This window comes from Scardinius erythrophthalmus (assembly GCF_964197995.2).
Source record: "Scardinius erythrophthalmus genome assembly, chromosome: 2".
Lineage (NCBI taxonomy): Eukaryota > Metazoa > Chordata > Actinopteri > Cypriniformes > Leuciscidae > Scardinius > Scardinius erythrophthalmus.
Window position 1 is genome coordinate 29281068 of NC_138222.1, and position 13066 is coordinate 29294133.

Genomic DNA, 13066 nt, shown 5'->3' on the forward strand with positions numbered 1-13066 from the left:
GTTTGATCAAATTAAGAACATTTTTTTATCTGGAAAATCATATATGTAAAGTATCATATGTGGAATGTTATACTTTACATATTAGGCTAAAGTACCAGATGTGGAATAAACAGTAAACAGAACCTTACAGCTAATATGCAATGGGTTGCGATGACAGAAGACAACATTCACTCAGAACGAACGAGTTGGATGTGCAGCGATCGTTTTTATGTTGACATTATCTTTGGAAACTTTACATACATTCTGGATAACGTATCATTTATGTAACACTTAATTAGCATGTTTTTGTTTGGGTGGCGTTGCGAGTTAACGTTAGGCCAGTTTGCGCCGGGGGGGTTGTTTCTCGAATTTCGTTCAGATCAGAACAAGAGTGTACAGTAGCATAACCGTAAATAATCATACAAGACAACATATCACATAAATTTATACTAGCACATAATATAATTAATAATATATTGGGGAAATTGGGGCGCCTCTCGTTGTCCGTTTGCAGCAGCAGCCATCTTGCGGACGCCCCTGACGTCATCATCGCTCGAGTCACACCTGGTTGGTTGGTTGAGTTTTTCGCGCCATTGGTGGACCCCGCCCACATGCGTCCGAAATGCGCTAGAAATATTTTTGACTGGATTTAGATTCAATGTTTACATTTGTGCGCGTCATTTCGATTTCGATATTGCATTCCGACATTAACACCCATTTAACAAATTATGACTAACCCTAAGCCTTGAAACTGTGGCATTGGAAAACACCATTTTAAATATTTGTCGAGGTCGAACTAAATGGAGCATTTATAGATGATTCCTTTGAAGCAAAACTATAATTTGCATTGAAGTAGGCTAATTAATGTGTTTATACTGAGCCAGACATTTTTAATGAAGATAATAATAACGACCTCAAACTAAACCCAAGGGGACCAATTATTCGGAATATTCAAATGTTTATAATAATAAATATTAATTTCATATCATAATACAATTTATATTGTTGTAATATTTATGTTTTTGTTAATATATATGTTATGTTTTTTTATTGTTATTGTATAGGCCTATTATAAATAATATAGAGAGACTATGATTTTTTTATTTAGGCCTATTAGGAGGTCTACATAATTCTAAATTACACATTGGTAGAAATTACTCCGTTTTTTTTTTCTTCTTCTTCTTCTTCTTCTTCTTTTTCTGAAACAATAATTTATTTCATGGCCTTTATGCATGGGCCATAATTTTCGGACTGTGGTTTTCTAAACATTGTTGATGGTGGGGGGTTTATTACACAGGGCGTGGTGTCCGTCTAGCCAATCGGAGGCCTTTGCTCGTACAAACGCTGGCCTTTAACCACCGGCTCAGATATAAACAGACTACAAACAACACGAGCTAAACAAGCGTCAGCTCGCGGCATTGACTTTCAGGCATCATGGCAAACGTGGACGTATCAAGCAATCTGGAGCGTCATGTTGCACGGAGAACCTTTCCTCTTCTCGCCCGCACAAAGGTCTGCCGCAACCTTTTCGGACCCGTAGATCACGAGGAGCTGCACTGTGAAATGAAACGCAAACTCCAGGAGATCTCCGAGCGAGACCAGACCCGGTGGAATTTTAACTTTGAGACCAACTCGCCTTTGCCTGGAGATTACGAGTGGGAGGCGATTTCAGAGGACGCTATGCCATTTTTCTACAAGGATAAAGTGCAAAATAAGAGAGCTCGCGCCGCGGCGTCTGTTAACGCAACAGGAGACGCGTCCAGCGCTGCTGACTGTGGGTTACACGGGATTTCCAGGAGTCCGGTAGTTCAAGAATCATCCGCGGACGGCCCAAGTCGACCCAGCGAGCTTAACCAGGAGAACCTCTCTGGTGCACTCAACTCAAAACCAGCTCGCGCTTCAGTCCTCAGAAACAGGCGAAAGAGGTCACTCTTCCCAGAGGCCCCCAGAAACAGCACGCCGCAAATTACAGGTAAATGCATTGAAACGATATACATAAAAAATAACGGACAACTTAAGTGTCTCGATTTTTTTTTTTTTTTTTTAAATGTGATCTTCAGCGAAACATGTCTAACGACACATAACATTGATTTCCACCAGACTTCTTCCCGAAAAGAAAAAGGACCCTGGAGTCCAAGCAGGATGAACCCACCAGCATTGAAGTCACGCCACGCAAAACAATAAGATGGTACGTATCCACTATAACTGTCTATATCATTGCATTAGTATTGTGATTATAACAATTATTATTAGCCTACTGATTGCATTAAACGTGTAAGTGATCGGCGACTTATTCGGTTTAATTCACCTCCATTTAAATGTCTGTCGCCAGTGTACAGCTGCTGTTTGCTGTGGAACAAATGTTAATTTTGTCGTTGTCTTTGCTTTACAGATGTTTGCACTCCATGCATCAGTCCTCCTGTGTTTATCTGCAGAGCGGATGAAAGAAAACAAGGGGACGAGAGACATTCTCTCTCTCTCTCTCTGAACATATGTAGCAATACAGAGACTTTGTTGCAGTGTTACAATGTCTAAACGGTGCAATTTTATGTTTCTTTTGTTTCCACATGTGTAGCGGGCTAGGCCACACTGCTCTAAATAGACTAGAGCAATACTTTGTTTTTGATTTTTTTTTTTTTTAAATATACTAACTTATTTTATTTATGTTCACAATAGTCGGCTATTCTATTATTTACAGTTATTGTTATTGTTTTTAATTATTTCGGCCATATTTTAAGTTGTTTTATTTAAGTTTTGTATGCAGCATCATGCAAAGAATGTTTCTGAGCCGTGTTTGTTAAAATATATTCTGTAGCTCACGTTGTACCTTTGAATCAAAGTGTAAATTAAATTATATTTTTGCTAACCTGGTCGTATTCACGTGTGTTCTTGTCAAAGTCACATATAGGTGATTTCATTACTGTGTGGATCATGGGATGTGGGTAAACGGCAGAAGAAAATAATAATAATAATTTGCCCTATACGCTTTTGAGGCGTCAACATTTTGCCTGTGACAAAAAGAGTAGAGTTTGGCCTCTAAACAGGAGGGACTCAGCTGTTCCGCCCTCAGTGTTTGTGGGGAGGGATATGCGGGCAGCTGCGTGCTATAGGGAGGATTTAAATGCCATTTTCTTTCCATAATGAAGGAGGCAGGTGCCCTTGGAACCCCGCTTTGTCCACATAAGACCTTCATTTTCAGCACCCTCTCAGCTATCCCGCTAATGAAACACTTACCAAGACTCGAACAAAATGGGCTCCTTCTATTTACACGCCAACCACCTGCCTCCCCTCCCCTCCCCCCACCTACACACACTATCCGTGAATAGCATTTACTATAGATACCACCACACGCCAGATCTTTATAATGTCATCGAGTTAGGGGAAAAGCTAATGGAAAAAAACGAGAACAAAAACTGTATAGATAAAATATATTGAAATGTAATTGTGAGCAAAATAGGTAGGCTAAAACTTTATTTAAGTTAAAACTGGAATAGGCTGTAGCCTATCCAGTTGGATATTTATTTTTTTGTTGTTGTTGTTGAAAATTTAACTTTCGTTCAATTTTACCAGGTTATTATTTCTACTTAAACGAATAGCTCTTTAATTAAGCTACATGTCTATATTTTAAATGACGAATAACAGCAATAGGCTATCAAATGTCAAATAAAATATTAGCTAACACTTTATTTTTGTGTCCTTGTTTCACGTAACATGTAGCCTAGTTAGTAATTAGCCTATAAATGGTGTAGGCTATAATTGCATGCAACTAACCCTAAACCAAACCCTATTCCTAACCTATAAATAGACATGCAGTTACATATTATTACTCAGTACTTAAATGTATAATTACACTGTAAAAAGGATACCTTAAAAAAGTGGGTTACACTTTATTTTAAGGTGTCATTGTTGCAGTGTAATTATAAATTTAAGTACTGAGTAATATTAAGCAACTACATGTACTTACTCTTAGAATTAGTATTTTGTTGAGGCTTAGTTGCATGTAATTACTGCATGTAATTTACTGTTATTACTACGGTAAGTGCATGTAACATATGCAACAAGGACACTGTAAAATAAAGTGTTACCAAAAAGAGTTACAAAAAAATAGTATGAACAGCTACGTTTGTATTTAAAAATCTTTGAAACGTTGATCATAAGGGACAGATAATTGGATAAAGCTGGAAGAAAGTATTCGAGTTAATGAGTTTATTTGGATTATATTTGGATTTTACACTTTTACAACTCTGGGCCTTTAACAACTCACATTTTGTCAGAAAAATAAAAAATAAAATGCTTATCAACGATGCTTTTACTGATAGGCTCCTCAGATTTCCCCCCTTTCATTTCTGTCGTTCACGTTTGGGCTAGGTGAAGAGTGCCAGTGTTTCGCTAGCCTTTCTCTAAAGAAGTTTCCCTTTTCCATGACCATCTGGCACCAAAAAAGGCGAAATGGAACAAAGGCAGCTAAAGGCGTAAGGCGAAGCGAGTGCCATCGCATTCACCTGCAAATGAGGCTTTGTGCTCTCACAGAAGCGCTCGGTGCTCACAAATCCTGTTTGCTTTTGTTTCTAGTCCGTATCTAGTCGTGTGCAAGAAAACAGAGATAGCCTACTCCAGTGCGTAATGACAGCGACAGACCATCATTCAAATGAAGAAACGAACAACGTTTGGAGACATTTGCATAAAGATTGTTCTGCAACACTTTAAATAAACATGTAAACATGCAACGTGCATGCAAACTTAACTAACAACAATAATAGGCTAATAATAATAATTAACAATAGCCTTTAATTACAAGCAGGCCAAAATAGGCCTACATAAGGTAGCCTGATAAATATGTAGAAGCTACCGGCGATGTAATAGGAACACATAGATTTTGCATAAAAGTATAAGCATAGTAGCTATAAAAATAATAAGCAATTGCGATCAAATTCTTCTGATTACCTGAACGAATTTTTATCTTTCGCGTGTTAAAATATGATATAGGCTCTGAGAAAGCTGCACGGCATGGCTACAGTCTCTAAAACATCTACGCAATTGGCTTAATATTACACAACCTTGTTTCATAATTATTAATGAAAAACGTGGATTTTAATAAACGAAATGATGTGACTTGTAATGTGAGGAATCCCCCAGGGTTTAACTGAACCTCATTATTTGAGCTTTTACACTAAAATCATTATGTCCAGATTGACAGGGTTTCCAATATGTTCCGTTATAGCTCAGCTGGGTTTCCTGACCAGATGGATTACCTCCTCAGGCTCATGGGACCTCGACTTTTATCAGCAAATCCCACAGAGACGCATTCATTCAGCCCATGCAGTCTGTACATCATTAAATGAAGTTAAGAGTTCAATTCGAATCCTTTTATTCGGACTAAAACATTTAAATCATGCTCGTTTATTTGACTAAAAAAACGTCTGAATACAAAATACACGGCAAGAGTAGCCGCACTCTTAAAAATAAAGGTTGACATCATGGTTCCATGAAGAACCTTTAACATCCATTGAACCTTTCCATTCCACAAAAAGGCTCTTTAATAGTGGAAAAGGTTCTTTAGATTATTAAAATGTTCTGCGAACAAACAAAAAGTGGATCTTTTAAGAACTGTTCACAGGTTCTTTGGGGAACCCAAAATGTGTCATCACTGCGAAAACCCCCCTTTAGAACTTAGTTTTAAGAGTAAACTACTAAATATGATCAAGTATTTAAAATAAATAATTAAAATAGCCTAGTGTAAATACTATGAAAATTATGTCTTTAGATTTTTTACCCAAAAACTACACAGTAAAACATTATTTTCATGATTTGTTATCACAACATGTTTTTTTTTTCTGTCAAATCAACTTAGATAATTCATGTGGTACCAGATAAAACAATATTTTGAGTTTCTGTTGATTAAACCAATCTCCTTCATTGTATTAACTCAAATTTAAAATTTCAATGAACTCAAAATTGTAAGGCAACCGGGTTAGGTTAGCTTACTTTTTTAAGTTAAACCAACAGATATTTTTTACAGTGTATACACTGATGTTTTTTTTTTTCTTCAATTTAAGTTAATGAAATAAAAACAAAGTAATAAAAAAAAAGAAAGTCATACTTAACAATTCATGTTCCCCACTTACAGGAACTAACAGGAACATCGCTTTCTCAACATTGCTACCCTTTTTGACACAAACACCTGCAATTTGCAGCAAAACCATCAAACCATTCATCTCTGTGTTGTAGCCCTCTCCATTTCAGAGCTGTTTCTCTTTCACTAATAAAACCCATAAAACTATAGCGGAGGCACTGGCAAGCTGTGTCTTCAAGGCTGGATACACCTCTATGGGTTCACTAGCTTGGATTAATGGCATTTGGTCCCAAAGTTTGCTCAGCGGTCCCAGAGACAGTGACAGCAGTACGTCCTTTTAAACGAATAACAAAGGCTTATCATTTATCTGGCGGCATATGGGCCAGACCCCCTCTGTAGCAGGCCTGCTCTCTGTGGTGTCTGCCAATACTGTTGTCCTGTCCATTCCATTGTTGACATAGTTGTCCTGCCACGAAGAGGTGTACTCTAAAGTGTCTTATTCCTCTGCCCTTTTGGGACATTTTTTGTGGAATATGGCGTAGATATAGCATGGCGTATGGTTTTATTCAATTAAGATGAAGTCGGCACAAATGGTTAAGAGGAAGCTGACATCCTGGTTTGCTACGACAGCTTTTCTGAGATATAATCCTACGTCCTCGATTGCGGTAGAGAGATAATAAAGACAAAATTGTCATGCCTTTCATGAATACGTATGTGACGGAATGTCTGATTTGTTGCACATATTACAGGTGACAATGGCCCATGCGAGAAGCTGTGCGCGAACAAAGGCGGAGTGGACAGCCGTGTTACTGCCCAGGATAAGGTCAAAGGGTGCGCATGTAGTCATCCCCATAGCAACAATGCCCCTCACCCCTGAAAGCAAATGTATGACAATAAAATCAGAGGTCACGGTGCTCCCCATATGGTCGTGTGCTGCATAAGTCATTGATCTGTCGGGATGCTCTAAAGGAATTCGGAAAGTGTCACCGAAAGACTTTTAGAAAAAAAGACAACAACTGCTCCTGAAGGCCATAAATGCCTCCAAATAGCACCATTCTGGCCTGACGGAGAAGGAAAAGAGCGGGAAGCCGAACTGCCCACACACTTGTGTTTGAATAGCCAAGGCGTTTGACCCCACGAAAACATGGTGGAAATGAAAGCACTGCAAACATGAGAAAGAAGAAACAAGATGTTTACTTGACAGCAGTGAGAAAAAAACGCCACTTCTTGAAAATGGATTTTACTAGTACAAACAACCTTATTTGGAGGCCAAATACAAAGGCAAAAAGTTTTCGATTTGCATCGTCATAAGTGTCACTGCTAAGTTTTTGAGCTTAAGAACCAAAGTCATTTGCTTGACTAAATTCCTTCGGTATTTGGCGCAGACGTTTAAGGGCTGTTTTTGCTGTAGGCTAATGGATTTTACCGGAGAACTGAATTAGTAGTGTTTTTTTAGGATACAGTATTTATTTCACAATTTGAAAAAAATAGAACATTCATATTAGTGAATGAACATAAATAAAAAAAACCTGATTGCGAAGACGAGAGTGAAAAGTCTTTATCCAGCTGAATTTAAACAGTATTCACAAATCTGCGTGCCTCTAAAAAGCTAATTAGTGATTCATAAACACAAGCAACACACATTTTGTTCCTGTCAACAGTAATCATTTAAAGACATTTGTCAATTCATAACACACCAAAATAACATCAGAATTATTCACATCTGCACTCCTAAAAATAAAGGTTCTTTATTGTGTGCATTTATGGTTCCATGAAGAACCTTTCTTTTCTTTAAAGAGGAAAAAGGCTCGATATTAAAATGTTCTTAAGAACTGTTCATTGAAAGATTCTTTGGGCAAAACAACTGCGAAAACCCCCTTTTCAAACCTTTATTTTTAAGAGAGCAAACCGCTCACAAAAAGTAGGGAACTCTCTTCTTTTAAAAGAGAACAACTGGATAATCAATATCAAAAACTCAAAAAGTCTACACAATCGTATGCTAAAAATATGTATACGTATTGCTCTACGTGATGCTTTATAAGAAATTCGACTGTCTGACAAAATATAAAGATGAACAGAATTATTCAGACAAGAAGATATCTTAAAATCAGCTGATGCTAAACCTGAGCCAGACCCAATATCTTACATTAACGCTAGCCAAAACTGATCCAACATCAGGCACTTTGTGATTTAGTGGTCCTTTAGCTTTAGACTCAGCTGTCCTCATGAATAACAGTTGGTGTGGACAGTTGCTCGAGGCCGGGCAGGCTGTCCTGTCTGTCCGGCACTGACAGGCTGTGGGTGGCTGGTTGTCGGCAGAAGCTGCCACGCTGTTCCTTCCCTTTGGCCAGATCCCCCCGTCTCTCCCTCGCCAACATCAGGTTGAGAGATTCTGCAATGCTGTTAAGTGTCCTGTCCATGTGTGTGATCTGCGGGGAAACGAGTGTGTGGTCTCAGCACATCTTTTCAAAACACGGTCTGAAATAACGTCATCATGGTGTCTGGGTAAATAACGTCACAAACAAGAGACGATGTGTCCATACAAGCCGTAAAACACCAGCAACTGATAAAAGATCCCATCTGTATAAACAGTCTAGCAAAAGAAATAAATCCATCCTTATATATGCTGTAAATGAGATTAAACTTTGATCAAAGAGGTGATAATGAATAGTCGAAAAAAGGTCAGTTAAATGAAAAGATTAGGTTATAACTGAATCACATGGTTGAAATGAGTGGACACTATAATACAGTCAGAACTACACTTAAGAAAGAAAAAAAAATTGTGACACCTTATGCCATATTTTCATATAATAACTATAATAATCAATTTTTAAACATGTCAGAGCACTCTGAAAAATGTTCACTCAGAAACCGATTTCACAATTCATTACAAAGAAATGCCAAGTAACACACTGAAGTAAAAGTGAACTTTTAAAGCAGAAAGACTATTTTCTAGTTCAACATTCTAACTTCAAAGCATTTTTTTTTTCAGTACCGTTTATGTAACTGTCTATGTGCCTTAAAAGCTAAACATACTTTAAAACCAGTGGGAATTGTTGTTAAATGTTTAAAGGGATTCATGTTTGAGAGGAAGAAAACTGTCAGAGAAATACTTGTAATTCTTCATTTTACAGTTGGGGAGCCAAATGTCATTCCGCTGGGTTAAAGCTAAGTGACGTGTGGAGCCAGGGCTGTCTACACCCCATTAGAAATAACCAGACGAGTGTCTCCATGCTGGACCACAGTTTACACAATGATAGTGGCACCACAGTCACATACAAACACATGGATACATGCACAAACATATAGCGTACGGCGGGAGACTCGGGCATGTAAACATATGCAGTCGCTCCCCATATAGACATGAATGCAAACATGCACACTACTAACCACAGAGAAAAAACAAGATTTTGAGTCGAAACTTAAAGGGATAGTTCACACAAAATAAAAATTCTTTCAACATTTACTCACACTTACGAGTTTGTCATAATACTATAAAAGTTTACATTTACTGGTTTTTACTTGCAAACCGTAGAACTAGTTTCGGTTACACTTTATTTTAAGCTGTCCGTGTTACAGTGTAATTACACATTTAAGTAATTAATTAACTACATGTACTTACTTTAGTGTTAGAGGTTACTATATTACTATAGTAACTACATGCAACATAGGGACACTGTAAAAAGTGTAATTTACTATTAAATACTAGAAAGCCATTCAAATAAATTTGATGGGGAAATATTTTGGGAAAACATTATAAAGTCATACAGTACATTGCTCCTCATAGTCTAAACAGATTCAATGTATTTTAAATATTTGTTCCATAAAAACATTTACAGCACTGTTCAAAAGTTTGGGGTCAATAATTTATTTATTTTTTAAAGAAATAAGTTGCTACAAAAGATTTCTATTTCAAATATATGTAAATATATATATTACAAAGTATTAAGCAGCACAACTGTTTTCAACACCGATAATAATAAGAAATATTTCTTTAGCAACAAATGATTTCTGAAGAATCATGTGACACTGAAGACTGAGTAATGATGCTGAAAATGTAAAATGACATTTTAAAATGTATTAAAATATAAAACAGTTATTTAAAATTCTAATGATATTTCACAATAATACTGTTTTAAGCATAAGAGGATTCTTTACAAAACATTAAAATATCTTACAAAATCCAAACGTTTGAACAGCAGTATATATGATTTAATAAATAAAAGGTAATATTTAAAAAAAAAGGATGCCCTATGTGTGAAGAGAATCCAGTTAGAGTGGAGGCAGAAGACTGTGTTAGTGATGTAGTAATGAGTTTCTACAGATGGGTGTTTGGATAAAAGTTAAGGCTATTTGTTCCTGTTTATGCCAGACACTGCCTGCTTCCTGTTTACCACAGAATTATGGGAAGAAGAATGACACTGTAAGGGGCAGGGTATCCTGTCCACTGCCTCTACAGCTAATGAAACATTTTCAAACAGTTCTTTACGACATGTCCTTCTGGGAAATACTTGTAATTTGACTACTCAATAGCATTGTCATAGAGATATGGCTAGCATGATGAAGTCAATAAAAGTGAGTCAATGAGATCGAAAACAATCCTTAAGTCACCTAATATTTGTAGGCAGCAAGATCGAAAAACATTTTTTACCGCTATGTCATCTATGAAAACAAGATCAAATTCTTCTTAAACATTTTTTTCTATTCTTTCTCAGTAAAGAATTTTAAACAGGTTGAACAGGCTTTTTTCTGGCATTTCATAAAATGAGTCAATTTGCTAGTTCTGAGAGGGAGAAAGAGAGCAAGCAAGTCTGAGAGAGAGAGAGAGATCACGTGAACAAGTGTGTATGCTGTTTCGAGTTCGTGTCTAGGATGAGATCTGTTTGTAAAAGGATTTATGGCTGGAGTGGCAAATGAACAGTAGACAGAGTGTTTGTAGAGCTCCTGAATCCCTGTCATTCTATTGGCCATGGGAGGCCACACACACACACACACACACACACACACACACACACACACACACACACACACACACACACACACACACACACACAGAAGCCAGAAAGCTGTTCTTTTTAGTCTTAACACCCTTATCAGCACACATCACTCAAGGAGAATGTTTGAGAAGTCTTCAAAAAGTGATATTTGATTGAAAGCAGAGAAAGATTTCTTCTGCCTCCAGGGTAAGGCTTGATGAATGAAGCTTACAGATCTTTATCTATAGAATCCTTGCTGAACCAACGGTGTTGTGCGCATTTGCACGTAAACTTAAGACCTGGAACTTGTTATTATTTTACTAATGATTAACTTGTTGGAGGCGCTTGGTTTCTACACTTATTGCTAAAGTTCAAGAGCATGTAATATTGTCTGAAGAGATATTTCAGATATAATCCAAACAAGCAAATGTGAGAAAAAGCACAGATTTTCCTCAATAAATCTCTGGCTTTTTTTGTTGGCTTTTTTATTCACCTCTATATTCTGTGGGCCCATTTTTATTTTTTAATTTTGTTACAACTTTTGGCCTATTGTGGTTTACGAACAAAGACTTTTTGGACTCTTTTAAGTATATTGTGAGTTTTTGGTGTTTTCTTCAGATACGGGAACCCTCAATAGTTATAAAGTAAAAGCCTGTTTTCCAACACAAAAATGGTATAAATGTCTTTCTTACTAACTTTAGCTAAACCCTGCTCTGGCTGTAGGACAAATATTCAAGTGCTTACCTTGTCTTCCATCCTGTTGAGTCTGAAGCCAATAGTGTTTGTGCCTTTGTCTTTCAAGCGTTCTACAGAAGACAAAAATAGAGCCAAGAAAAACATAATAAAAACCCTCCATTAACACGAATGTGCACTACGACTACAACACAACAATAAACAGCAACATAAAGAACAACGAAGGGGTCAAACTGTAGCAAATCATGGTGTGGGGTTGAATGAATGACTTAGCTTTACCTGAACTTGTCTGGAAGAAAGACAGCTTCCCTAAGGACTGATCCAGCCTGTTAGGACCAAAACATGTGAAATGTTCATGTACAGAAATGGCAGATGAAAAGTGAGAGGAATAGTGACAGAGATGGATGTACTCTTAACTCCCCAGCTTTATTTACCCAAAGGTCATGAAACAGTCATTTATATTGCTAATATTCCTATAAAATGTCATCCATGTATAGCCATGTTAAAGTAAACACTTTTCCCAATGTGCTTCACTGCTGCTAGGTGATAAATTGAGTCCTCATCCCACCTTCTTTGTAGCTCCTTGATGCGCACCATGAGGTTGAGATGACCCTGAGAATACTGCTCAATGACATCCCTCACATCGTACGGCTTACGCGCTTGCTGCAAAAACACACATACATACAAAAACCAGAAGATATAACATCTGCACTCATCACTCACTGTATTTGTTTTTTTGTCTGTGCATATAGTTATTACTTAGATCTGTTTTTAACAAATATAATACAATGATTATAATAAAATAATACTAATATATATTTTGTTCATGTATGGCTGCAACCTTGGCCAGGTCTCTCTTGTAAAAGAGATTTTTGATCTCAATGAGACTTCCTGTTAAAATAAATGTAAAAAAAAATAAAAAAAATATATATAATAATAAATATACACTGCCGTTCGAATGTTTCCGGTCAAAAAAAAACTATTTACATTTTTGAAAGAAGTCTTTTATGCTCGCCAAGGCTGCATTTATTTGATCAAAAAAGTACATAATAAGTAATAATATTGTGATGGCAAAGCTGAATTTTCAGCGTCATTACTCCAGGCTTCAGTCACATGATCCTTCAGAAATCATTCTAATATGCTGATTTGCTGCTCAAGAAACATTTCTTATTATTATAGTTATTTATTATAATAGTACCGTTGCTGCTTAATATTTATGTGGAAACCGTGATGCATTTCTTTGTCAGGATTAGATGAAATATTGAATAAAAAGTTCAAAAGAACAGCATTTTGTGAGATAGAAATATTTATAGAAGTCCTTACTGTAATTTTTGATCAAATTAAT

At 36.8% G+C, this 13066-nt stretch overlaps 2 protein-coding genes across 4 annotated transcripts in view; one reads left to right on the plus strand and one right to left on the minus strand.

Annotated features, from left to right (window-relative positions):
* The first annotated feature begins 1314 nt into the window (after nucleotides 1-1314).
* cdkn1ca (cyclin dependent kinase inhibitor 1Ca) lies at nucleotides 1315-2843 on the plus strand. The gene is made up of 3 exons (XM_081359093.1): nucleotides 1315-1951; nucleotides 2080-2167; nucleotides 2372-2843. Coding segments are annotated over exons 1-3 (627 nt in total). The 5' UTR covers nucleotides 1315-1413; the 3' UTR covers nucleotides 2373-2843.
* Nucleotides 2844-7228: 4385 nt separating this feature from the next.
* The window catches only part of kcnq1.1 (potassium voltage-gated channel, KQT-like subfamily, member 1.1), a 36074-nt gene continuing 30236 nt past the window's right edge, over nucleotides 7229-13066 (minus strand). For all 3 annotated transcript variants that reach the window (XM_081359082.1, XM_081359081.1, XM_081359083.1), the window contains 4 exons: nucleotides 12290-12384; nucleotides 12001-12047; nucleotides 11773-11834; nucleotides 7229-8481 (listed from right to left, as the gene is read on the minus strand). In XM_081359082.1, coding sequence (XP_081215208.1) covers nucleotides 8266-8481; nucleotides 11773-11834; nucleotides 12001-12047; nucleotides 12290-12384 — 420 coding nt within the window. In that variant the 3' untranslated portion in view covers nucleotides 7229-8265. The remainder of the gene's footprint in view (nucleotides 8482-11772; nucleotides 11835-12000; nucleotides 12048-12289; nucleotides 12385-13066) is intronic.

Excerpts from the sequence above, each read along its gene's own strand:
- cdkn1ca (XM_081359093.1), top strand. The coding sequence starts at position 1,414 with ATGGCAAACGTGGACGTATCAAGCAATCTGGAGCGTCATGTTGCACGG. Across the intron at positions 1,952-2,079 it reads CAGCACGCCGCAAATTACAG|ACTTCTTCCCGAAAAGAAAA; the intron begins GTAAATGCATTG and ends GATTTCCACCAG.